General features: G+C 39.6%; 1 protein-coding gene across 1 annotated transcript in view; it reads right to left on the bottom strand.

The window, feature by feature from the left end:
* DMD (dystrophin) overlaps window positions 1-27,069 on the bottom strand; it is a 1,988,221-nt gene that overhangs the window by 10,855 nt on the left and 1,950,297 nt on the right. The window contains 3 exon segments of the mRNA XM_054695791.1: window positions 4,352-4,444; window positions 19,446-19,569; window positions 20,368-20,611. Coding sequence (XP_054551766.1) covers window positions 4,352-4,444; window positions 19,446-19,569; window positions 20,368-20,611 — 461 coding nt within the window.

Below are 27,069 nucleotides of genomic sequence, written 5' to 3'. Positions count from 1 at the left end.
ATATCATCACAAAGTTAAATGAGCACACGTCCACGCCTTGACTCCTGTACTTTTTTATTGCCTATTATATAGACAGTGTTGGCCATCAGTTTATCAGTAAATGGAGAAACACACAGCCTCCTTATTAATTTGGGTAGCAGTTTAGCAAGGCCATCAAGATCAGATCAGAACCCTAATTTAGCTTGCTGAATGGTCATGAACAAGGCACTTAACTTCTTTCTTTGGACTTGCAGGTACTTTTAGTGAAAACAAAAGACAGAGATTATCTGACCCTTTAAGATTTGAATTGTAGTCATACCTGTGGCAAAGGGTAACAAAAAAAGTTGTAAATTTAATGTACACAATAACTCCCCTATCTATATAGTTCATATTTATGAACAAAGTAATTTTTTTTAAATCTTTTCCTCTGTGGGCAATTATCTAGCAGGCTTAAGTAAACCATGAGGTGGTATTTAATTGCATATTTCCACTAAATGTCAGACCTCTAGCTCTGACATCTGTTTTGAGTTACTCAAACAGCTGTCTAAAACAGCTGGAGCAACCCTGAACGTCATTTTTTGTACACAACAAAGGGAACATCGATGGTAGACTGAGATTAAAAGTGCAGTGTCCTCTAAGGCATTAGTAAGGTCTTGGCAGAAATTTCCATTTTTAAAAAAGATAAGAAAACCTGAGATTCGTAGGTCAGTATTTTTGCAATAAGGAGCTTGTGTTTAAAAAAAAACAAACAACGTGAATTATATATAATGTGGACACTATTTCATGAAACTTTTGGTTCTGATCTTTGTACATGTAGTCACATGTACTTATATATACCTATATGTGTGCTATGTATGATAGGTATATGTATGTGTGTATACATTTATTTTCTATCCTTACCCAGTTAAAGATGTAAAATGATAATCTTACTATGGATGGTGGTCAAAAAAGCTTGAGAGACGTTGTATGTCATATGACCTTTTAAGACGCTTCCATCTGAGTTGTTAAGGTACTCAACATTTCCTGCTTATTATCAACCTAAAATTCCTACTGAAATAGTAAGATGTTCCAAGTAAACCCTAATGTGTGTGTATTTTCATTCTCCATTCTTTCCAAAAGACACTTTTGATCATAAAGCATCCAAGAAACATTTTTAGAGTGCATTGGTAATTAGCCTATTTTTATAATGAGACATTTTATCTATTTGAATTTGGGGAGCAAAAGGTATGACACTATAATTTATAATAATGTGGTCTTCATCCCCATTCCTAGCACAGAGCTACTAAAACCTAGGAATTTCCAGAGACAAGAAACATCAAGGTGGCTTTTGTTATGTTAATGAGGTGACTGTTACACCTCCCCTAAGGGCTGGTTACCAGGGGAACCAGCCAAGTGATTAGAGAGTTGGGTCTCCAGTGTGGGGCCAGGGGCTGGAGGTTGAGTTTAAGGGCTGATAGCCAGTGATTTTAATAAGCTTGCCTATATAATGGAGCTTCCATAAACACCCAAAAGGTTGGGGTTCAAAGAGGTTGCAGGTTGGTGAACACGTAGAGATTTGGGGAGAGAAGAATGGTACACCAGGGCAAAGCCATGTGCTTCTTCCCCATCTTTCTTGCCTGATGCATCTTTTCCTTCTGGTTGCTCTGGAATTTTGCCCTTTTCTAATAAACTAGTAAGCTAATAAGTAAATACTTCTCTGAGCTTTGTGGGCCGCTTTAGCAAATTAATAGAACCCAAGAAAGGGAGTCTTGGGAACCTCTAATCTATAGCCGTTCCGTCACACCTAGGTGACAATGTGGACTTGTTACTGGTATCTGAAGTGGGAGTGGGGTGTGGGAGATCTTGGGGGACTGAGAGCCCTTAACCTGTGGGATCTGGTACTATCGCAGGATAGACAGTGTCAGAATTGTGTTGAATTGTAGGACATACAGCTGGTGTCTGAGAATTGCCGAGTGTGGGGAAAAAAAACCCCACACATTGGAATTGGAAACTGAATTGTAAAAGGCCTATAATAAGGCCCAATTTGGCAGAAAGTAGCAAAAAATAAAAAAGCAACCAAAAAAAAAAAAAAAAAACCCAAACCACCAAAAAACAAGGCCCTATGGCTACACACAAAGATGAACCAAATCTTCTAACACCTTATTTATTCTCTTCTTGCGTTTTTTGTTTGTCTATTTGTATTTTCTCCAGGAAAATGAATTAATTCTCTCAAGCCACCAGGGTCCTCTTGAGTAAGTAGGGGCTTAGTTAAATGGGCTTGGTATCAGACAAAGCCTCCTTACTCTGTATTTGAGAGCTCAAATTGGCACTTACAGGATGATATGCTTCCATAAGCACTAATTTAGTAGGCACTATCCAGGCAGCCTGAAGAGGGTTTCCATGAAGTTAATCAACATCATCCAGTCAATATAACAGAGATGCTGCCAAGTACCATATCAGAGGAGGTATATTTTTAGTTTTCTAGGCGGCTGCACCCACATCCATGTGTACCTAGCTTCAAGGACTCTTAAAGGGGGTATGCTGGAAGAGGGTGCAAAGGGTTTCACCTTAAAGATAAAGTGGACGAGAGAGAGATCTAGTAAAATGGGGGTCTCAGAAGGTTAGGCTGAGGGGTAGCCCTTTTTCTGTTAAGACTCTAGCTACATACATGTGGACTCCAACAAAGCAGCTACTAGCTTCCCACAGAGAAGGTAAACAGGTTTTCAGTTCACTGGGCTGGGACGGAAAACAGTGTTTATGACCTTTAAGAGAAAGCTTGGGGTCAATGTGCGTTAGATGTGGGGGACCAAAGTCCTGGCCCCACCAGTAGCCATGATTTCGAAGAAGACTTGCTCTGCCCAAGAGCAGTCCTTTCCTGTTTATCTCAAAAGGGTGCTCTTGGGATTTATTCATGTTGTAGGCATACCCATTACTGCAGTCATAATACTGTGCAGTGATTTGAACTTCTTTGGAAGTTGGTATCCCCAATTGACTATAAAGACATTGCAGGCAAGGAGCTTGGTGTGTCTCCTCTGTATCCTAACACACTGGTACGTAGTAGGTGCTTGTAAAAACTGGCAGGGTAAAGGTGAAAACATCTGATTTATGTCACACCTGCCTGTGGTCTTCTCATTATGAATTACGGCACCCAGGGAGAGGTGACAGCTAAGATAGTCCGGATGGGGATGAGGGTGTGTGTGTGTGGGGGGGGGGGTGTGTAGGAGGGGTGGAAGACATGAGATTTTTATCTGTTAAAATCAACACATCAGAGGTGCTCAGAGGTAGAAAGATGGCTGATGCAGACGTTTAAAATTAGCTTTCCCTGACGGTTCCTTAGCAACGCTCTATCAGAACATTATTGCTTTTAATGCACACCGCACATACAACCTTCACTCGTATATCAAATACTTAGGAAATGGCCATTGTTAACTGACACTGAACAAAAAGATAGGAAAAACACGCGACTCAGACACCCTCTAGCCCAGATTTTCTGCCGCCCTACCCTCCTGGGCAGCCCATTAGGAGTGCCAATCACTGGTCACGAACCCTGGTGTTTTCCCTCTTCAGCTTCTTTCTGCTTTCCTGCTATTTGATCACAGGTGACTGCTGCCGTTCTTTTTATTCACTGAACGGAGGTGGGCCAGTGACTTTGATGTCAGGACAATAAACCAAAATAAATACTCCAAGAAATGAACAGCAGTAAAATACTTCCTTGAAAAAAGCAAGACATTAGACGCGCCTATTGGCCAGTGGGAAAATTCAGTGGAATAAAATGCTGCTTCTGTATGAGGGGCAACATACAAGGTGCTGGGCAGGAGTGACTGACATTATGCCTTGGAGAACATGGAGCATATTTCATCTGTGGAAGTGACAAAGAACAGAACAGACCTATAGACCAAGATTTATTTGTACCTATATTTAAATGAGAGGGTAGGATACAATTTTTCAAAAGAAAAGGTTTGAGACTACAAGTCAGAATCCCCAACAGCACCATTGCTAGGCAAGTTCTAGACCTTACTGTATCGGGTAGTATGGGTAAAGTCCCTGCAAAGGCACCATGTAAGCATTAATTTCCTTGTCTGCAGAAGTCACATCATACTTGTTCTTAAGTAAAAGCTGTCTCATAATTAACTTCAGACTGGTGTGCTAAGCAAGTAAAAAGTACTTTACCAATAGGAGTTTGTATTCTTATTTCCAGAAGTCTCTTGATTGCACAAGTAGTTGAATCCAAAATTCTCCACGACCCATTAAAAATAAAATCATCTCAGAATAATCCCAAATTGGCATTCTTTCAGCACGTGCTATTTACACATGGAAAACTCATACAATAGCCAGGCATGGACGCATGGCTTACTTCTAGTAAGTCTGAGTTACTTCTAGTGGTGGAACTCACCTCTGGAACTAGGAAAGGAGTTGTTGAGTTGCTCCATCACCTCCTCTAACCCTGTGCTTGCATCCTGGGGAGGACTGAGAAGATCTTCCTCACCTTAGTAAGAGCAAACACAAAAAAATGGCAAATTACACTTAAGGCAAAATTAGAGAAAAGTCCATGACCATGTTTTAAAATCTATAAATTCATTTTTACTTGTTCATAAAAAATTAGCATAACCCCCAAGCTTAAGCATTAGGGAACAATTCCTTGGAAGGCGGGAATTTATCTTTGGAGAAGAAAACTGTACCTCTACTGAGTAGTTAAGATAAAGTTCAACATAAGGGTCTTGTGACCCATTAACAAATATGAGATGTTTTTCCTTGCAACAAAAAAATTATCGCTAGTATTGCACATTGGCAGCAATTTTCTGCAGCACAAAATAATGTGACATTTTGCATTCACTTTATGAAGGAAAGAAGGGAGTGGAGACACAGGTATTTTTCCCCACTCTTTCCTTTGACATTTAACCAAAAATACAAACAAAATTCAAGTATCTTTAAAATCCAGTATAGGAGAGAGAAATAAAAGTTGTATGTGACCTATATAGGTAATGAAATATTAATATTTTAAGGACATCAATGTGGGGTCTACTGGGGAGTTGTGTTCCTCTTTGTTATAAGGGGCTGCTTTACATAATGATGTCTTGGAGGTTTATGAAGGAGAAACTTTTTTAGTTTTTGAAAGTTTTTTTTATGTGAGGAGAAATGATGGTTTGGAAGGAGTTTAGGGATGAGTGATGTTCAGGAATGGGAGATTCCTTATAGGTTTTATTGATCTGTGTCTCTTGCTTATTCATCTGTTAAAAATGCTTCAAAGAACATCACAGTAAGGGAGAAAGTTTTTAAATTCAAACAAAATTAATTTGAACTTTGAAGGCCCTTTGAAGCAAATTTTTCATCACTGTCAATCTCCTAATTGTGAAAATAACTCCTGTTCAAGGTCTGTTTGTCCAGCACATTGTTACTTCCATCTCAAGCAAGACCTCGCTTCAGCAAATCAACAATATTGAATATGCTTAGGGACAATCTCAGGCTCATATTTGACATGAAATGAAATGACCAGAGATTTCATGCCTTAAATATGTCAGTTCTTTTGGTCTGTGCTACTCAGGTTTTGTCGATGATTATAGTCCTGCATTGATTGACTATGTTTTTGTCCTTGTATTTTTTTTTTTTTAAATCACAAGCTAAAAGGCTCCTTGGGAATCCTCACTATTAAAACAAATATCAGGGCCTCCCTGATAGCCTAGGGGTTACGGCTCAACGCTATCACCACTATGGCCTGAGTATGATCCCCGGCCAGGGAGCTAACCCACATGACACAGCAGACCTCTCCTGTCTAACCTGCTTCTCCCCTCAGCAGTGTATTTCAGTGGCTCTGCCTGTTCTGCTCCCCACTCTGTCTCTAGTGAATCCTCTCACCCCCAGCACCTCTGGCCTACACCCCGGTTCTTCCACACAAAAATACAAATCTTTTTTTAAAAAAGGCAGCAATGAGATTCTAGGTGGACCATTATAAAAATGGAGGATTAAGAACCTACACAGACAAAAACTCTATGGTCTGTCAGTCCCGTGGTAATACACAATAGGAAACCTCTTTGAGATAAGTGCTGAAGAACTAAGGCTACAAGGTAGAAAAGGGAGAATTGCCATTTATGTCTGTCTACACACACACACACACACCTTATATTTATGCTTTTAGAAAAGAAAAATGAAATTCAGCATTTTTACTTTCTGTTTTTCTGTGATTTGAAGCTACTACTACTTGTGAGGATCGAATGAATGAGATACTTTCGTGAGGAACAGGATCCTGGCAACTGCACGTTTGACTACATGTCTTTGTTCCATTACTGATGCACTTTTTTGCCGAATAGGAAAACACGAGGCATTTTTAATGGCAGCTTGTCTGCTGTAGTGAGAGTGTGCTTTACAGAATAAATCAGAACCCACTGAGACACTCTTGAGCAACAATGTTAATATTTCTGACAGTTTAATTACATCATACTGGAGCTCTAGAAACTCAATTCTACTGTGATAAAGTACAGTTCAATGAGGTGATTGGCATTCCTCTCCCTGAATTAGTTCAAGTATCAAATTATCAAGTATAAACCTAGTTCATCTTTACAGGTAAACTTTTTCAAATAAGTGTCCAGTACAGATGAAAAAATGGCTTGTCATTTAATGAAAAACTCATGGCTGTTCTAAGAAGAATGTGTCTCTCCAGAGTGCCTACTGCGTTTTAGGTAGCACGTACACGAGTAGAATCTGTTTGATTCTTTCCTTAAGATTTTACAGTATGTAAGAAATCCTCTGGGGTTGAGTAATCTCCTTTTAAGAACAGAAACCAGATTTATCACACATATGCATTCGTAAAAGTGAGTCAACACACTGAAAAATGCTAAAAATACCTAACATTTCCTGTGTCACATTACACTGGAAAAATTAATACAGTTAAACGAAACCTGAAGTTAAAGTAACCCATTGGGTTATTCAGTACGGGATCATATTTTAAATGTGTAAAACAAAAAAAAAATCATAGAAATTTAAAAATAGCAGGCTCAATTTATTCATTTCAATATTTATCAAAAGCCAGTTATGTGCCAGGTGCTTTTTTGAGTTCCTGTCCCCGTTTGCATGGAACTGACATTGTTAGGGAGCTACACAGGCTAAACAAATACACAAATAAATGATGAGGTATGTCAGATGGTGAAAGCATTGGAGAAGAGGGTTAGTGAGTGCAGTGAGGAAGACCCTCTAGAAAAGGGAGTCTTGGAAGCCGTCACTGATGAGGTGCAGTTGAACAAAATCTTTAAGGACTTAGGGAAGAAGGCGGCCAGTGTATACTGAAAAGAGTGACTGAGGATGGGTGGGAAGGTGCTTCCTTGGCCCAGGAATTGGCAATTGGTCATATGACCTGCTTTGGCCAAAGAGATGTTGCAGATGTGACACAGAGGCTTGTAATGACCCTGGATGATGAACATGCCCTCTCGTGCTTATATACCACAAGAAGCATGTGGCCCAGGCAGCCTGCAGCTGCAAGCATGATAAAAGACTTTTGGAACACTCTTGAACCCAACCCACACCTTGAAGTCAGCCTAGCCGAGCTCTAGTCAAACGGATGCATGAATGAGACATTTGTAACTTAAGAATTTTGTGGTTATTTTGATACAGCAATAGCTGCGCGATAGAATCGCTTTTAAAACATCAAACCCAGCTCCTTCTGCCCGCTTGTGTCTGTGCAGGCGTCCTCTCCCTACCTTTCTTTTAATAAACCTAACCTTTGTGGATATTAAAAGATATTAAAAAAAAAACCCTCAAACCCGCAGAATAACAGTGTTTATGGGTTGTTGAATCATACACTGATATGTAGCTACATGTAGGTAACCAGAAGTGTTCTGGACTCAAACAATACCTGTGAACCTAAGTCTCTTCCCCACAAAACAAAACAAAAAAACCCAAATTATTTCATTCAACAATAAATTATTTACTGAATTCCAACTGTGCCCAGCAGGAGCTCAGGCAGTCACAGTCCTCATCCCTATGTCACCTATTCAGAGCTTGCTCAAACAGCATGTTGCACAGTTACAGGGATTTCAGACTTAATGGAAATTCTTTACCATTTACACTTGAGTTTGATTCTACTCCAAGATGATTCCCACGAACACAGTAAAAATCTATTTTGGATTGTTCGCCGAAACCTTCATGGCTTCTAAAGTTGGTTCCAAAAAGTGAAGCATTTTAAAAATGAATGTTTCAAAATAAGTTAAGCCATCGTCAAAGGTAAAAAAAAAAAAAGTAGTCTGATATAGCAAGAAGATAAAAGAAGTGAGGTGACTCAGTGTAATCTGCAAAAACACGAAATGAGATGGTTTGCTATGGGCAACATATTCTTTTAAGTCCCGAAACCTCACCGTGGTTTTAGGCTTTTTGAAGGAATAATGTAAGACCTGCCTTATTAATCTTTCTTCAATTCAATTGATGATAATCGTTCTACTTGCTGAAAAAGTGACGTTAGCCACAACCTATGCAGCCTATGCAGAAGAGACACAAGAATACTTAGACTCTGGTGACCTTCCTTTCACCCAAGCAAATTATTTCCATTTTATAAAAAAAGTTAATGTACAAGCAAATTATTTTCTCTTACAAAAGAGTTGTGTAGGAGTAGAACTGCCTACCATTAGTTGTCTTAATATTACCGAGGTAGGTCACGTATTGTTTTATCCAGTTTCCAACCTTATCATGTCTTTCTTGCTGTTTTCTATTTTACAGAAAAAAATACGATTTATCGGTCACTGATACATCACTTATTGTTTTACATTATGATTTGAGGTGGCTGCTTTTGTTTATATATAAATGCTGTATAAAATTACTTAATGCATTAGGTAGTATATATATTATGGCGTGTTTGCTGGTCCTCACACACACCATGTATTGACCTATGGACACCTGGGTTGTTTCCATGTCTACACTATTATAAATAATGTTGCAATGCACATGGGGGGGGGTTTGCAGAGGTAGTGATATTATTTCCTCTGGAGAAATAACTGGAAGTGGAATTGCTGGAACATATGGTAATTATATATATATATATTTTTTTTTTGGGGGGGGGATGCTCCATGTTTTCCATTACACTTACCTCTTCTCTAACTCCTGGCCAGCTCTTCTCTCTTGTGTGTTTGATAATAGCTATTCTAATAGGTGTATTTCCCCAATTATTAGTGATGATGAGCACCTTTCTAGTTGTTTTCTATTTGTATGCCTTCTTTTGAAAAATGTCTATTCAGATCCCCTGCTGGATTATTTTCCCCTATTGTATGCATTTTATTTTTTGGATATTAACCCTTTATCAGATATATAATTTGAAAAAATATTTTTTCTCCATTCAGTAGATTGCCTTTTCATCTTCTTGGTATCCTTTGAGGTACAAAAGCTTTTTAGTTTGATTAGCCTAATTTGTTTATTTTAGCTTTTGTTGCCTTTGCTTTTGGTGTCAAATCCAAAAATACCATTGCCAAGATCGCTGTCTAAGAGTTTAGTCCCTATGTTTTCTTCTAGGCATTTTCTGGCTTTGAGTCCTACATTCAAATATTTAATCCGTTTTGAGTTACTTTTTGTATATTCTATAATATAGTGATCCAGTTTCATTTTTTGTATGTGACTATCCTGTTTTTCCAATCATTTATTGATGAGATAATCCATTTTCATTGGATATTCTTGAATTCTCTGTTGTAAACCAAATTTGATATTCTTGAATTCTCTGTTGTAAACCAAATAGAGCGCATGCATAGGATTATTTCTGGACTTTCTATTCTATTCCATTGGTTTATGTGTATGTTTTTATGCTAATAGCATGCTGTTTTGATTATTATAGCTTGTAATATAGTTTGAAATCAGGAAATGTGATGTCTCTACTTCTGTTGTAGTTCTTGAGATTGCTTTGGCTAATCGGGGTCATTTTATTCCCATATTAATATTAGCATTGTTCATCCTATTTCTGTGAAAAATGTAATTATAATGTTGCTAGAGAATGAATGGAATCTATACATGGCTTCTAGGTTGTCCAGTTGGTTGATTTATAATTTTTCATTCGGAGTTTCTTATAATGCTTTTTATTTCTTTGGTATCAGTTATAATGTGTCTCTACTTTCATTTAGGATTTTGAGGTTTTGTTTTTTGTGGTGAGTCTAGCTGAAGGTTTGTCTATTTTGTTTATCTTTTCAAAATCCAATTCTCAGTTTCATTTATTTTTTTTTTCTGTTGTCTTTAAAGTCTCAAGTGTGTATATTTTTGCCCTGTTTGTTATTATTTTCTTCCTTCTACTAACTTTGGGCTTTGTTCTTTATCATGTTCCTTGTGATGTAAAGTATAGTTGTTTCAAATCTTTTTTTTTTTTAAGATTTGTTTTTATTTATACAAGCACTGGGTACAGTCAGAAGCGCAGGAGGGTGAGAGAATTCACCAGAGCCAGAGCGGGGAGCAGAGCAGGCAGAAGGACCGAAGTACACTGCTGAGGGGAGCAGCGGGCGGCAGGAGAGGTCTGCGCGCCATGTGGGACCCTCCTCCGGTGCCCGGGGAGCAGCCAGGGATCGAACTGGCGCTACAGAGACTGCGGGCAGCTTTGCAACCCAGCGCTCAACCGCTGTGCCACCGGGGAGGCCCAAATCTTTCTTTCATAAAAATAGGCATTTATTACTATGAACATCCCTCTCAGAACTGATTTTGCTGTATTTTGTTGATTTTTATGGTTTATAGCCATTTTACTTTTTCTCTAATTATTTGAAAAATTTATTTGACACATTGGCTGTTCAGTAGCAGGTTGTTTAATATCAACATATTTGTGAATTTTCTTGTAATTCTGAGTTTCTGATCATTGTAGTCAGGAAAGATTCTTGATAAGATTTCAGTCTTTTTGAATTTATTATTACTTATGTAAATAAATAAATAAATAATAATAAACCCAACATATGATCAATCCTGGAGCAGGTTTCTATGTGTGCTTGAGAAGAATGTATATTCTTCTACTTTTTCATGGAATGTTCTGTACATGTCTGGTAAATCCATCTGGTTTAAAAATGTCATTTAAATCTAATGATTTTCCTTATTGATTTTCTGTCTGAATGACCTAGCCGTTGTTCAAATTTGGGTACTGAAGTCCTCCACTATTATATTGCTGTTAATTTCTCCTTTTAGGTCTGTTAATATTTGCTATTATAATTAGGTTAGCTAGGGTCTCCCTGGTGGCGCAGGAGGTTGAGCACAGTGCTCTGAAGCTGTCCGCAGCCTCTACAGCGCAGGGAGATACCCACATGGCACCACAGACCTCCTGTCTTGCCCGCTGCTCCCCACAGCAGTGTATTTCACTTATTCTGCCTGTTCTGCTCCCTGCTCTGTCTCTGGTGAATCCTCTCACCAGAGGATTATGTATAAATAAATAAATCTTTAAAAGAAACAATTAGGTTCTCCTATATTGAGTGCATAATTATTTATAAATGTTATTCTCTTTTTGGATTAACTCCTTATTATAAAACGACCTTGTCTTTTACTGCAGTCTGTCTTAATTTTTTTTTTTGTGTGTGATCTAACAATGCAAGCTTTCCTTTGATTTCCATTTGTATGGAACAGCTTTTCAATCCCTTTAATCTCAGTCCATGTGTGTCCATTTCCACCTATGGCTGAAATAAGTCTCTTGCAGGCAGCATGCTAGTGTTTTTATGTCTTTTGATGGAGAATTTAGTTGCTTTACATGGAAAGTTATGAATTTACTACCATTTTGTTGTTTGCTGGCAGTTTTGTAATTTCTTTGTTCCTTTTGATTTTTTTAGTGAGTTGATGCTTTTCTGTAATTGTATGTTTAGATTCCTTTTTTATTTACGGTTTTGTAGCTATTACAAGTTTTTGCATTGTGGTTACCATAAAGTTGAAGGAAAACATATTTATGGGGGCCTCCCTGGTGGCGCAGGGGGTAAGTCTCAGCACTACGAAGCTGTCAGCAGCCGCTGCAGCACCAGTTTGATCCCAGACAGGGAGCTGACCCACATGGCGCAGCAGACCTCTTCTGTCTCACCCACTGCTCCCCTCAGCAGAGTATTTCAGATCTGCCTGTTCTGCTCCCCACTCTGTCTCTGGTGAATCCTCTCCCCTCCTCTCCCCCCATACTTCTGGCCTATGTTCTTATATGTATAAATAAACTACATTTTGAAAAAAATTTATAAGTCTAATTTTAATTGCTAGCACTTTAAGTTTGCATTCTTACTCTCTACATTTTATACTCTTCCCCCCATATTTTTATGTCTTTTTAATGTAGATATATTAACATATTTTGTGGTTATAGTCTTTACTACTTTTGCCTTTTAAATGTCATACTAGATTTACAAGTGATTAACTCACCAACATTATTCCTAATCCAACTATAAATTTACCCTTTCCAGTATAATTTATACATTTATACCTTTTCCAAAACAATGTATATATGTTTTATGTTATTAATTAGCACCCCTTAGTTTCAGCTTAATGAAGTTCCTGTAACATTCCTTGTAAGGCTGTTCTAGTGGTAATGAATTCTTTAGCTTTTGCTTGCCTGAAAACCTCTCCTTCAATTCTGAAAGGCAACTTTCTTGGGTAAAGTGTATTTGTGGTTTGTAGAATTTCTTTTTCTTTCAACACAGAATTTATTACACCATTTTCTTCTGGCTTACAAAGTTTCTGCTGAAAAATCTGGCACTCTTATGGGGGTTCCCTTGGATATATTTTTTGTTTCTTTAAAATATTTTTGTGTTTAACTTTTGATAATTTAATTAAACGTGTCTTGGTGTTTGGTCTCTTTGGAGTAGTATCTTATTTACAACCCTTTGGGTTTCCTGGATCAGGCTGGCTATTTTGTTCCCCAGGTTAGGGAAATTTTTAGCTGATGATTTCATCAAGGGAGTTAGCTGACCCTTTTTCTTCCTTCCTTCTGAGATTCCGATCACGTGCAAGTTGGACTGCTTGGTGTTGTCTCCTAAGTCCATTAAGCTATCTTCACTCTTCCATTTTTTTTTTCCTTCTTGCTCCTGACTATATGATTTTCAGTGCCCTGTTTTTGAGTTTGTGGATTCTTCTATTTCATTTGGTCTGTTGTTGCACCCCTCTACTGAATTTTTTTTTTTATTTAAGCCATTGTCTGCTTCAGAATTCTAGTCAGCGTTTTCTATCTCATTGTTCATGTACTATCCTCAGTGAGCACGTTTTTAACCATTATTTTGAGCTCCTAATTAGGTAAATCACTTATCTCTGTAATATTACGGTCTTCCTTCAAGTTTTTATACTGCTTTCCTTTTTTTTTTTTTCAAGATTTATTTTATTTCTGCATACAAGAACCAGGGTACAGGCCAGATGCATGGGAGGGTGAGAGGATTCATCAGAGACAGAGCGGGGAACAGAACAGGCAGACTGACGAAATACACTGCTGAGGGGAGCAGCGCGCAAGACAGGAGAGGTCTGCTTCGCCATGTGGGACTCTCACCAGCCGGCATCGAACCGGCACCGCAGAGGCTGTGGACAGTTTCACAGCGTGACGCTCAACCACCTGCGCCACCAGGGGAGGCCCTGCTCTTTCCATTGGAACGTGCTCATTTTCATTTTCTTGATGAAGTCGCCTCATGTAGGAGACGAACCTCCTCAGTTAACCCTAATGTAGTTCGTGCTTGTCCTTTCACCCTTGTGTGACTCTCTAAACAGGATTCTTTGTACTTAGTGGCTCCTCATACTTGAGCGTGTGACAAGACCTGTTAGTGTCCCAAAGGGGAGGATGTCAGTCAGCACCTTTCAAGGTACGCAAATATACGTCTGTCATGGGAAGACTTAAGCCAGTTGTGAAGTGTTTGTTTGCTACTGTCCTGTTGAATTTGTGAACACAAGCTCTGCTGGCTGCTAGAACCAGGTTATCAATGGATGTGTCCTCTGGGGTGCTGGGGGGTGGCTACAAAAGCGGGGCCACCAGATGTATGCACCGGGTCTTTGAGTGAGATTACTGGTCACCTGAGGAGAGACTGAAAGAGAAAGATGGTGCCTGTTGGTCACCACAGTCTGTGAAGAGTATTGCAGTCGGCCCCTAGGTATGTTTCAAGTTAGAAGTATGCCCTTCAATGTGTACCTTTAAGATAAGCTCATAGGCCTTTTTCAAGGAAAAACTGGGTGAATTTCAGTGTGCCACCTCTGGTTTGGTGGGGTGGTTTGGTGGGGCGAGGCTAGCCACAATGACTCCATGAAAGTCCTTGAAGAACTGTTTTTTGTTTTTTTTAAAGATTTTTTAATTTATTCATACAAGCACTGGGTACAGTCAGAAGCGTGGGAGGGTGAGAGAGCTCACCAGTCAGAGTGGAGAGCAGAGCAGGCAGGCTGATGAAGTACACTGCTGAGGGGAGCAGTGGGCAGCAGAGGAGGTCTGTGTGCATGTGGGACCCTCGCCCGGTGGCAGGATCGAACTGGCGCTGCAGAGGCTGCGGGCAGCTTCTCAACCCACTGCTCAACCGCTGCGCCACTGGGGAGGCCCCCTTTAAGGACTGTTAATCTGCTACAGCCTTGGTTGTTTCATGGACACAAGTCCCATTGGCTTTCAAAGGTAAATATTTTTGGGGGGAGGCCACCTCTCAGGTTAAAGTCTTAAATGTTTGGGCAGCAGGTATGAGTTTCAAGCCTTTCACGTGTCAGGGAGAATCTGGGAGTTGTAAGTTCCCTTCTGATTGGATGTCAGTGTGCTGGGGCAGGAGTTCTGGGGGGATTCTCTCAGTCTGTACTGTGTTTTGATGTGGGATTTTCTCATTCAGCTCATGTGTAGCAGTTGCTCAGCTTCTGGATTTCTTTCAGTCAGTTGCTGCATATATAGCTGCAGATTTGGTGTGTCTACAGGAGAAAGTTCAGAATCCCACTTGGGCACCACCTTGGACTGGAGCTTTGAGCTAATTTCTTCAGTGTGTGAATTATTTCATGTCTGCACAAGGATATATTGTGCTTGATTTCCAAAACAGTCATTCAGCAAGCACTCCTGAGTGTTTTGTAGAAGGTGCTCAAGTGGGAGAGTGAGACTTAGTCCTTGCTCTTGGGAGCTTGAGTTCTAGGGAGAAAGAAATGCTAATTGCTATAAAAGAGAATAAAATATATAACACAGGATTAAGTCTTGTAATGCACAATGACATTCCAAAAATGAGACTAAAATTGAATGAAAAGAAAGGATGGTATATTTTAGGGGAGAAAGCGTTGTGTGTGCATGGTACCAGAGAGAACTGACAGCAGAGACACCGAGACATGTGGCTGAGTGCTGGATCTGTGAATGGAGCCAGAGAGTTCATGCTTGAGGGCCGTAAGAGATTGGGTTGGAGAGGAAGGTGGACTCTGAATAAAACGCTAAGGAGCATGGACTTTATTTTGTAGGCAAGAGAAGACTTAAAAATGCGTAAGGAGAAGAATGCTGATACAGTTGGTGGGTGGGACTTGGCAGTGATGGCTGCATGGGTGTATAGCGATTACATGTGTGCAATTTTTTGGTGTATCATTTATACCTCAATGAAGGTAAAAAAAAAGGGGGTAGGTAAAGGGAGAAGGTGTGGAAAATGGCTCTTTGTATAGTTTGGAAAACTGGAGTGGTTCCAGCGGTTGACCATGAATTCAGATTGGGTTACATTTTCATCCATGGTTTTATTGGGAAGATACTCAGGAGGGAGATCTGGGTTGGCAATATTGACTTACAATTACGAACACAGCAGCGGCCATGGAATGGGGAGTTTTGAGGAAAGCCTTGAGGTGATGACACATTGAGAATGCTACATCACCTCTATAGTCATTTGGTGTAAAATATTTAACGTGAATCAAATCAGGATGAAACAAGCAGGCAAATCCAAATTGAGGGCCGTTCTACAAAATAACTGGCCTGACCTTTTCTGAAATGTCAGTGTCATGAAAAATGTAGGGAGACCAGGGAAGTGTTCTAGATGAAAGGGGACTAAAGAGAAGTGATGACTAAATGCAAAGCATGACCCTTCACTGGCTCCTGAATGGAAAAAATAAAAAGAGTGCAATTGACAGAATTGAGGGTATTTGAGCATAAATTATAGAACAGTATTGTATCAGTGTTCATTTCCCAAAAGTATCTTTTCACTTCCTGAGATACGTGGTGCAGTGTTTAGGTGTGAGGCGTCGTAATCATTAAATGGGTCAGTGAACCAACAAACTATATGCATAAACATATCTTTAGAGATAATGTATTTAATACACATATATACAGAAATAGATGTTACTATAAGTAAATGGATGCAATAGATATATAAACACTAATATTCAAGTGTGTAAATAAATATAAAAGAAAATGTAGCATTAATTGCAATTCTGCTGTAAGAAATTGTTCTAATAAGCTAAGGAACCTTTAAGCATTTTTAATTAAACAAACAAAATATAAATTGCTTTTGGAAAAGACTGGGTAGGAGTTAAGGCGTCGTTGGGTAGTCATAGACTCCTGTCTGTAGCTCATGAAAGCTAAAAGAAGATAATCTTTGTTAATTTGTCTTTTCTAATAGAATGTAAGTTTCATTAAAACATAGTGCCAGTTTTTTTTTTTTTTTTTTTTAAAAAAAACTGCTTGGAATACACATATAGTGCACAGAGACTTAGCAGTGATAAATATTTCATGGCTGAGGAAGCAATCCAAATCATTAGACAGGATATCTACGAGGACTTCACCCATATTTCACTTTAAAAAGTCATCAAGGTTGTATACTTAAAGAATACAGCCATCCAGACTGTGGTTCAGCAAATCCCAGCCTTACCGCATCTCAAACCTTCAAGGCACGAGGATACACATTGCATTTATTTAAATACCTGTGTGCCTCCTTCAGGAAGATGGTTGGTTTTTTTCCTTCTTAAGTCAACTTGGTTTATACAGTTGGAAAAAAAAAATCACCTTTGAATGCAGTCTTTTCTTTCAGAGAGCAAATATAACAACAGAGCTTGTCCATTTTATACTGGCAAGTTCTCTCTTAGCCTAACTCAGCCACTGGAATGCAGCACTTCTGTTTACATTCACTACACTTGGTTCTGCCATGATCATCTCGGCTCCACAAATCATCAGGGCCACAGTCTGATGTGGACTGAATTTGGGTACTTTCCTGGGTATGCTGCCTCTCTGCCAGTTGTTGACAAGCCTAAATAATTAATGCTTCTAAGGACCCAGGGCTCTGAATCTGACTGCTAAAATAGGCAACTCAGTTTCACATGCTTTGCTTACTTAAAAAAAAAGGAAAAAGGAAAAATCCTGCATTAGGAAATAACAACAGAGGTACTAAAACTCAGCTGCTTTCAGAAGTTAATAGACTTTTCAAAGGCATATACTATATTCGCGTATCCTGAGCGATCATGTGTAGTTCCAGCAGTCCATTAGCCATATGCAGGTCTCATGTGGAGAAAGAGAATCTGATGCAGAGATTGCCCTGAAACACTGAGGTGTGCTAAGGCCCCAAACATTTCCTCTTTCTTTACAAAAGAACTGAAACTTGGCTTTCCTACAAGGCTGACAGCTCTGGAGGAGGGTCTGCCCCTGACCACTTCTTTGTTCTCCGTTCCCACCCTGGTCTACCACCATCAGCTCCTCCCTACTCTGTGCCTGAGCCCAACAACCCTGTCTTATCAATCCTACAAACTGTGCCCCGAGGGGGTCACCATGTACAATCTCAGCAGCTCACTGGGAGGCCCCAGGAAGATGCAGGCCTCTGCTTGAAAGTATTTTACTTCCATGATTTTTGATTTTCATATTTTCCTGACTGTGCTCCCCTAATTTTCCACCATAAAACTCATATCCTTGACTCTTTCTTTTTGGTAAGGGACTTGGCCTCTTTTATTTCACTCTCTTGGAAGGTGTTAAGTATGACGTGAATTTCTCAACACACCATGATACTGAGGCAACAGAACTCTGTGAGGAATCAAGGAGTCACAGGTCTCTTCCTTTCTGTGAGATAAGGTCAGAGAGGGCCAAGTGTAACCAGTTTAGGACCCGCGGGGAAGGAAGCATAGGGCATGTGGCTGATTCATGCTGTGTCTGAAGAAAAAAGGAGAAATGAGGGGGATGAACCAAGTTTTTGTAGCCTTCTTAAAATCCCCCATTGTCTAGCCGGGCAGAGCAGGAAAAAGCAACAAGCAGATGCCTGGCCGCCCCTTTCATGGTTATTTTAACAGCACATTCGTTACCACTGCCAAATACTGGGCTCACTTTGACCTTTTATCCTTTTAGTTTTCTTAGAACCTAGTCCTAAGTAAAGAACACTGCTGAAGAATGACAGGCCATGTTGACTATTGCCTCAGCAAATTCATCTTTTACCTCAGCCCACACTACTTGGTAATGTTCTGAAAGTGTCTCCTCAAACCTTGCTTATTTTTACAATTGCCTGGTCTTTTATTTCACTGAAAAGACCAATTCTCCAACTTCCCTTCTCTTGGCTGAAAATGCTTTCTCAGAAGTGGCTGATGCATTTACAGTCATCTAGTGAGCTCTCACTCCCATCACACCCTTTCAACATGTGCTCTTTTGACCACATCTTCCTTGAACCTACCCCTACTCCCCCGCTCCTGCACCCAAATGGAGGTCTTCCCTGAGGCACAGTATCCAAGCACCAACTCATGCCCTTCAGCTATAAATACTATGGAGTCACTTTCAAATCGCTACAGCCTGCTCTTTACACTCGTTATACACCTGCACTTTAACTTCCCTCCAGACATGTCCTTCGATCTGCCAGTTCCTAAAACACAATATGTCCATAATCAAGAGGATATATCTTTACACCAGCCACATCATCTCTTTTTCCTCCATTTTCCAGTCAGTTCCTGGGCACACTGTTGTCCAATAATAGTTTCACAGTCATCACCTCCCAGTCCATCGCTCTCCTCACTCAAGCCTAGGCCCTCAGAACTCCCCATATCTGGGCCTCATAGTTACCACCTATGGAAGTGTTACTGTGGGCAAGATACTGCCAGAATACACTGTTTTTAGAAACTGCTTTTCAGATGTCTCTATCCTGGCGTGTGATTTCCAACGGCTCCGACTCTTATGAAAGAGAATCACACATCTCTACCCAACATTTGTGCCACTGTAATGGGACTACCACTTTTCTCTGCAGCTGTTTCCCCTTCTACCTCCTCCTTGGGCACTTTCTACTAACTGGACTCGTACTTCTTTCTCACCCTCGTCCCCAGGGCCTTATCTCTTGTGATATTCATTCTTCACAGTATGCTTGGTTCCCACTCCATCCTTCGCCACCCTTCACAAACACCAATTATCGTAAAGCCTTCTCTGGCTTCTAAGATGAATGATTTGTTAATACCATGATAGCTTTTTTCTGAATAACTGAGGGGCCTGCTCTTTGAGGGCTAACACTCTGTCATTCAGTTTTGTATCCCCTAAGGCATCAAGGCAAGTATGATGATGTCTTAGAACTGATATTAAATAATTGAGCTAATGACTTGAACCTCTACGCAAATATTTCACCATTTCCAGACCCTAACAGATAACAAAACTGGGGAGCAGTTAAGACACTTACCCATGGATTCTGAAGTTTGACTGCCAACCACCCGGAGCAGCATAGGCTGACTGCTGTCCGACCTCTGTAGAGAGGTAGAAGGAGAGGACACCGTTGTACCATTCACCTTGGCCTCTGCCTGGGGCTAAGGCGTCCAAAAGAAAACAGAATTATTTTTCATAACACTCAAAAATATATAGAAACCTAAAAATATTAGAGACTCAGGACTTAGAAGTTATGACCTTTCCTACTTAGAAACCTCCCCAAGATTACTGCCTTTGGGACATCACTATTGATACGAATCATGGCTATCATCTTAGTATCTGAGTTGTGCCCCCTTATAAGTTTGGGGGGAAAAACCCTATAGTGACAAAAGAATAAAATCATGAAACTTATGTGAGACCACAAAACTGTTAATATTAACAAGATGGAGAGAACGTAGCTCATTATTTAAAATTTCCAGAAAGCCAAGACCATGCGCAGGTTACAGCCACAATAGCAATGTCGTATCTTACTGGGCCTTCAGTGGAGGTTAAAAAATTGTAAGTTAGGGGTTGCAGGAAAAAAATCTAAAGGATCACCAGATAATAAGTCTAACTGCAGCCAGAACATGGGACTAATGGCAAAAAAGAGAGTTCCATTTGAAGAGGTAAAATTATCCCTTTTAGAGAACCAGTGGAAACTTCTTGGGATTTTTCTTTTCAGGATGAGTTTCACATTGGCCAAAGAGAAAACATTTCTACGGGATACAGTCTTGAACAAATATGAAAAGCAGCAGTAGTTTTCCTTCTGCACTTTGCTAGGCATGTACTACTTTAAGTACTCCACAAACTGGTGCCTGTCACACTTACAGAAGGGACTAGAGGCTACTGTTTAGTTTTGTTTAAGAGGGGGAAAAACCATGTTTTGGAAAACTCCCATGTCAGAGAGATGTGGGCCTCACTTGCTCCAGCAGCTGCCTGAGCCTATGTAACTGTGACTCCAGCTGTTTATTGTGATCCTCCAGGATTTGCATCCTGGCCTCCAGACGGCCTTTGTGTTGACGTAGTAGCTTGGCCTCAGCGATGAGCTCAGCATCCCGGGGACTCTGGGGAGAGGTGGGCATCATTTCAGGAGGGGACGGCAGTGGGGACAGGCCTTTATGTTCATGCTGCTGCTTTAGACGGTCATATTCTGCTTGAAGATTCCTGTTTGCATCAAAGAAGTAAAAGAAAACAAAGGGAAAGTTGACTATTGTCACCAGTTGTCATATAGCATGGTAGAGAGATGCATCTGACCACCACCAAACACAATAGCAAGCAAAAGAGAGGCACTTAATGAATGGTTTTTATGAGGACAATCTTAGCAAATGCTTAAAAAAAACAACAACAAAACAACAAAATAAAATTTGAAGCGTCTGCCCGGTGTGTGAAGGGAGATGCTTTTCAACCTTTGACTTTATGCTAAAAGCCTTATGAGTGCTATGTTCAGATAAGGAAGCAGCAAAGGATTTAGTCGTTTGTAAATATTTATAATGCCATGAGATTACAACTTCTATACCTCTGTCAACACTTCAGTTTGCTTTTAAAAATCACCAAATATTTTCATCGGCAATGTCTAAGAACACAGTAAGAATACACCCATGTACCCAGCCCACTGCTTTAATAAATGTAACATTTGTCTTATTGTCTTCAAAGTTTAAAAAATATATATGACAGTTAAAAGTGAAGCGCCCCTCAGACCCACCTCACCCTTCCCTCCCAAGGGGCTAGGGCTAATACCATCCACAATTCCACGTCCATCATTACCGTGAAAGTATCCACAAATATTAGGTTGCACTTAATAAAGATGTTGCTATCCAGCTGTTTTTTTTTTTTTACTTACAAAAATGGCCATCTCAACCTAACAGCATTATTTCGCATGTTCTACAACTTTATGTCTAAAAATGTACATCCCATTCTAAGAGTTGTTTTTTTGCCTTCAACACCGTTTTGAAGATTTATCCATGTTGGTACATAATAGCTGGTGATTTTAGCTGCTGTAAGGTATTAGTTTGTTGCTTGAATATGCCAACACCATTCTCCTGTCAATGTATATTTAGGTTGTATCTAGCTTTTCACTATTGGAAACCAAGATGCAACTTCCTTTTACCTGTCTCCTGGGTACCTGTTTAAGAGATTCTTTACAGATGTGGAATTGCTGGGCTCTGACAGCACCTTCAGCATCGCTACTTATTACCAAATGGCACTCATAAGCGATATTGTACCAATTTTTCTCTCCCACTAGTAGTGACTGGGTTTTCCATTTGGTCACATCATCAAATACTTGGTGCCAATCTGTGTGTTTTAATTTGAATGTCCTATCGGTGAGGGTGAACTTCTCTCAGCCTCTTCATTGGCTCTTCATGTTTCCTTTACCCATCACTGGATTGCCTTTTTCTTTTAACTTTAAATTTCTGCCATATTCTGGGTGCCTCTCATTTGCCAGTGATGTGCGCAGTAAAGGTTATCTCCTACTCATAACTTATCATTAACTTTGCTCATGGAATCCTGTTGTATGAAAAATCTAAATTGCAATGCATTCCTCCACGTTTCCTGCTTTTAATGTTTTATCAAAACCTTCCTCAGAGCTACATTTTAAAATATAAAATTTTGTTTTGCACATTTAGGACCAGAATCTTGTGTCTTTGGGGTGAATATATGATCTTATTTTACTCTCTGCCCCACACGATGCTTACTATTAAACTAGGCTGGCTCCATTCAATGTATAGCCCTCCATTTCTAATGGTATCTATGCAATACATCAAGTGTGTGTAAATATACACATGTTCTCGGAGCTCTCTGTTCTATTCTGTCGGTTAATTTGTGTGTCTCTGCTGTATGTTTCTGTGCAGATTCCACACTATGGCTTTAAATAACTCGGTGTCTGGTAGGTCCTCCCACGTGATTCTTCCTTAAAATGGTCTTGGCTCCGAATATCAGATGGTGTCACTTATATGTGGGCAATAGAGAAACCAGACAAAGGGTTAGATAAAGCTAAACTCAAAAACTAGCCCTTGAAAGCTGACTATAGAACTGAGGCATTCGGATGGAGAGCGAGCACAGTGGATTATGGTAGCGGACTGTGGGTGCACTACAGTGTCTATACCCGAAGGGGGATACTATACTTCCCAACTATAAACAATCCATAACAGCATTACCTCAATTAAAAAAAAATTGGGTTCTTTTGCTCCCTTCCACCTTATTTGAGTCCAATTTTCATATTTCATGAAAATCCTTGCTGAAATTTTGGGTTTTAAGTTACACTGAAATTAGAGGTTAGACTGGGGAGAACTGATTTCCTTTTTATAGTTTATATTTGATTTTTATGTTTAATACATGTATGGTTATAGATTTACTTCTTGATGGTGCCACGTGAATTGCATACATAAGTTTGGAGATCTCTATCTTGATTTAATTGAGTCGATTGCACTTTGTAATTCCTATTGCGACTTTTTGTTCAACCCATAGTCATGTAGGAATACAGTCTTTATATTTCCAAATGGTTTTTCACTTATGTTTTTCATGGCTTAGCTCATACTCATTTTCTGTAAATGTTCATTGAGCACTGAAAAAAATGATACTTTCCCATTTGAAAGGTAGAAGCTTTATACCTAGAGTGCTGAAATAATTTTTGATTCCTTGCAGCTATCATTTTTTGTTATAGGAGTGTTAAAATGTAATTGTTACTTTCTCCTTTTAATTCATCAGATGCATTAAAAGGTCTTGATTGTTCCTTTCGTAATATAATTTTACTCAAATGTTAATTGCTATGGATTTATTTAAGTATCTCCATGGCTATTTCACTTTGTTTTGATTATATTTCTTTTGACATCACTCATAATGGCAGTGGTTCCAAATACTTTAGAACTTGCTGAGCATACAATTCAGTTGAGGGTACTTCTGTTCCATCTCCAGTGACTGATTAGAATCTTTCTTCTACTTGTGATTAATACCAATGAGAAGACAGATTTCTGATATTTCAGTAGGTGACACGACTTCCTATCCACAGATGTGGGAGATCTAGATCTTTGAGATAGAAGTGCTGAGCAGGCAAGAAAAGTTTCCCCATTGTCCAGTTTGACAAAGTAATATGATTGCATGACCGGGTTCCCTGTTAGAAAATATTTTCTTCCAGGTCTGGAATAAATGTTCCACAGTGCTGGATCTTTGGCTTGAAACAGAAGTAAAATTTCATGTACTCTTTTTTTTTTTTTTTTTAAGCTCTACCCTAGACCCGATGTTACATATTTTCTAACAGTTTGTTTAAAGACATGCAGGAGAGCCTCCCTAGTGGCTCAAGGGGTTAAGACACAACCTGTGAAGCTGCAGGCAGCCTCTGCAGCACGAGTTCCATCCCCCGGCTGGCCAGGGAGCAACCCACATGGCGCAGCAGACCTCTCCTAACTGGCCCGCTGCTCTCCTCAGTCAGTCTGCCTGTTCTATTCCCCACTCTGTCTCTGGTGAATCCTCCCACCCCGCCCCCAAACCTCTGGCCTGTACCCAGCTCTTGTATGCATAAATAAATATGTAAAAAAAAATAGACATGCAGGAAATCAATGTCTGACCTTTTTCATCTACAGGAACATAATCTCTTACTGTATTGATTGAAATCCTATCTGCTATCAGTCTTCAGGTAGACCTGTCGGTGCAGTTTGTTTCATAGCAATCGACTTTGACAAAGCAATAATAAGAAGAGATTTATCAAAATAAGTTTACCCTCAGCCAGACTCTGCAAGGTAGTCCTCTGGGTGTGAAACAACGTATATAGTTGTCTACATTAATTAAATCCAATTTCTAACCAGCTAAAAGTTTCTGTGAACCTGAAGCAACAGCCAGTGTCCACTAGGTTTCATTCATCAGGAATCTTTTTTTTATTTTTCCCCTTGCCATTCCTCACAGAAAGAAATCCACCTTCATTGAAACGTCCCAATTGACAGTCCCTTTTTATGCAGAATTCTATTCAAGAGTTTTCTTTTTGCCAGATTGGGTCATCTGTGATGTTCTTTTTTGAAAACATTGTTTTTAGACACAGACTTTAGGATACTACAACAATGACTGTCTTCTCGTCTACTCTTCACAGAGGTACTGACAAACTATCTTTTCTAGAGGGGTCTTCCTTGGTATTTAGATCCTCTGGGTCTAGTTGGCCACAAAACTCTCCTTTTATGAGTTACTTATGTGTGCCTTTGTTCAGAAAACATGCCTTAATATATACAACACATTACATTTCTCCTTTTTTTATTCCCAGAGAAAAATAGAACAGATTCACTGGAATCAGCCAGGGCTTCCCAAAGCTACATAGAATACCAATTACTCTACATATGCCTTTTTTGCCTTCCCAGATGTTTGAAATTTTTCTCAGGAGACCATTTCCTTAAAGACTCACATCTTTCTTCACTTCTGGAAGATTCTTTGCTGTTATAGCTTCAAATATTGCTTCTCTACCATTTCCTGCCATTCCCTTCTTCTGAAACTAGATGTATTTTAAAGTCTCAGGGTCAATTCTCCTTCATCTTTCAGTTTCCTTATCTTCTCTGACTGGATCCAGCCTTTATTTATACTGTTTATTGAGTTTAGTAACTTCAGTGACGATAGTTTTTATTTCCAGAGATATCTTTTTCAGATCCATCTGTTCATCTATTTCTGTTTTCTTAGTTTCTTGTTTTTGTGCATCCCAGATGTACTTAAAATGTCGGTTGTACTGTTGTCTCGTTTTACTTTCATCTGGGCTTACTTCATCCCTCAACGTCAGTTTCGAGGGGCTGGCTCACTTCTTTGATTTTAGATTTTGAAAGGGGTGGAGTCTGCTCTCTTGAACGCTATGGATAGTTGTTTGGCTGCTGCTCCTGTCTGCCACTCAGGGACTTCTAGTGTAAGGCTAGATCATACATTGCTAGTTTGTAGCTCCTTTGTGGTGTAGCATCACCACTGATTTCATCACCCGGTTGTGATGCTCTTCCTGACTGCATTCCTGGTTTTTTTCCCTGGTTTCTTTCTGCATTGGATCCATTGGCTGCCTAGAAGCAGTCCAAGTTGTTCTCTTTATCATTTTCCTTTCAGGTATAACCGTATGTATGTACATGTCTCTCTGTCTCTCTTCAGGTGTGAATTTGTGGGACCCTGATTTTAAACGCCTGACTCTGGGCCCTCACCTTGTGAGGAGAATGTAAGTCCCTGCTGTTACAGCAGAAGCTGAAATCCCACAACCTAGGCCCACACATGGCTCACTGTTCTCTGTTCCTTTCTCATCCACAGTGATGCACATCGTGTTTTAAAGCCCAGGTATGTCTTTTTTCATTTCACTTCATATAATATCTGCCACAAGATAGATGGTAGGAACAGAGTAAGAGGCCTTAAAACAAGAGCTCATCATCTTAGTGTAACCTGGAGCCTATCAGGACAAGCTGGTGTTATAAACGCTGGTCAAGGTTCCCTTAGTCTTCACTAAAACCTGAATTCACTGGAAAGGATTAAAAGAATCAAACAGGTGCCTTTCTCCTGAACAAATATGTGACGTACATAAGGCTTCTGTTAATCTCAACAACAAACTTCATTTTGAGGGACTGGTTTTTCTTCTTTGGTCTCTGAGGCAGGACAAACTGTCATGCCAAAGGTCTTAAAAGCCAAAAATAGCTCGAGAGCCATCCTGATCAGAAACCAAGTCTTTTGCTTTGAGTAAAAATGCTCTTTGAAAGGTATTTATAAACTGTTTTGAAGATTATCAGCAAAAAAAAAATGGGTATTTAAGGGGTTGAATTAGAGAAGTTTTACTCCATTTTCTCTAATAAATATGGTCATGGTTACAGAGCTGTGTTGGGGCCTATTTTGTTGGGGGTTGTGAAATGAGGCCATTTAACCTTACTGAATTCAGTCATTTTCTTATATTTAAAAACATCTATGCTAATGCCTTTAAAAGTATCATCGTGCTTGACTTTCTGGGAAACGAACGGTATTTGTAAAGCATGGCGGGGAGATCATTCCTATAAAAGATCAGATACCACTGTTCCTAGGAGAGTTGTTTGATAAAGCTTAATCACAAGTATACTCATTTCAACAGTTAGCTGTCAGTCATTATCGATGTATATTTTGCTTTTATTCAACTTATACACGTATGCCTCACCCCTACTGATACTAATTGTTGGAGTGTATTTATGGAGTCATTTCAACACAGAGGAGTATGTCGGCGATCAGATGACGCTTCCACAGAGAATCTATTTACGTTCTTGATTATCTTGTAAATTATATTCCTCTGGTAGCTCCCTAAAGAGCACTAATTCAGATTCACTGCACGTGGCTTCTGTCACCACGATTTCTTCCAGCAGCCAGTCATCTTCAAAAAAGGCTCCCATCTATTATTAATTTCTTAATCTTCATAGGGCTTAAAATGTTCGTCCGTTCTACAACTATGTGGCTATAGCTGATTAATTTTACCTCTTATCTCTTGACGTGTATAAATGTCATCCAGATACAAATTTACATTTACAAATTTCTTAATCAACTAAGAGAAATCAAATTGGCTTTACCTCTACCTGCTGAAAACATGAGTGTCCCTGGCCCCTCTAGCAATCACAGCCAGCTACGTGCTAGTTATGATAAAGGATATTACAACAATCTGTGTATATGAT

This window comes from Talpa occidentalis, unplaced genomic scaffold (assembly GCF_014898055.3).
Source record: "Talpa occidentalis isolate TD23 unplaced genomic scaffold, MPIMG_talOcc4v2.1 talOcc4.15, whole genome shotgun sequence".
Classification (NCBI taxonomy): Eukaryota; Metazoa; Chordata; class Mammalia; order Eulipotyphla; family Talpidae; genus Talpa; species Talpa occidentalis.
The sequence above is the reverse complement of the archived record's forward strand: the minus strand, read 5'-3'. Positions and strand labels throughout refer to the sequence as shown.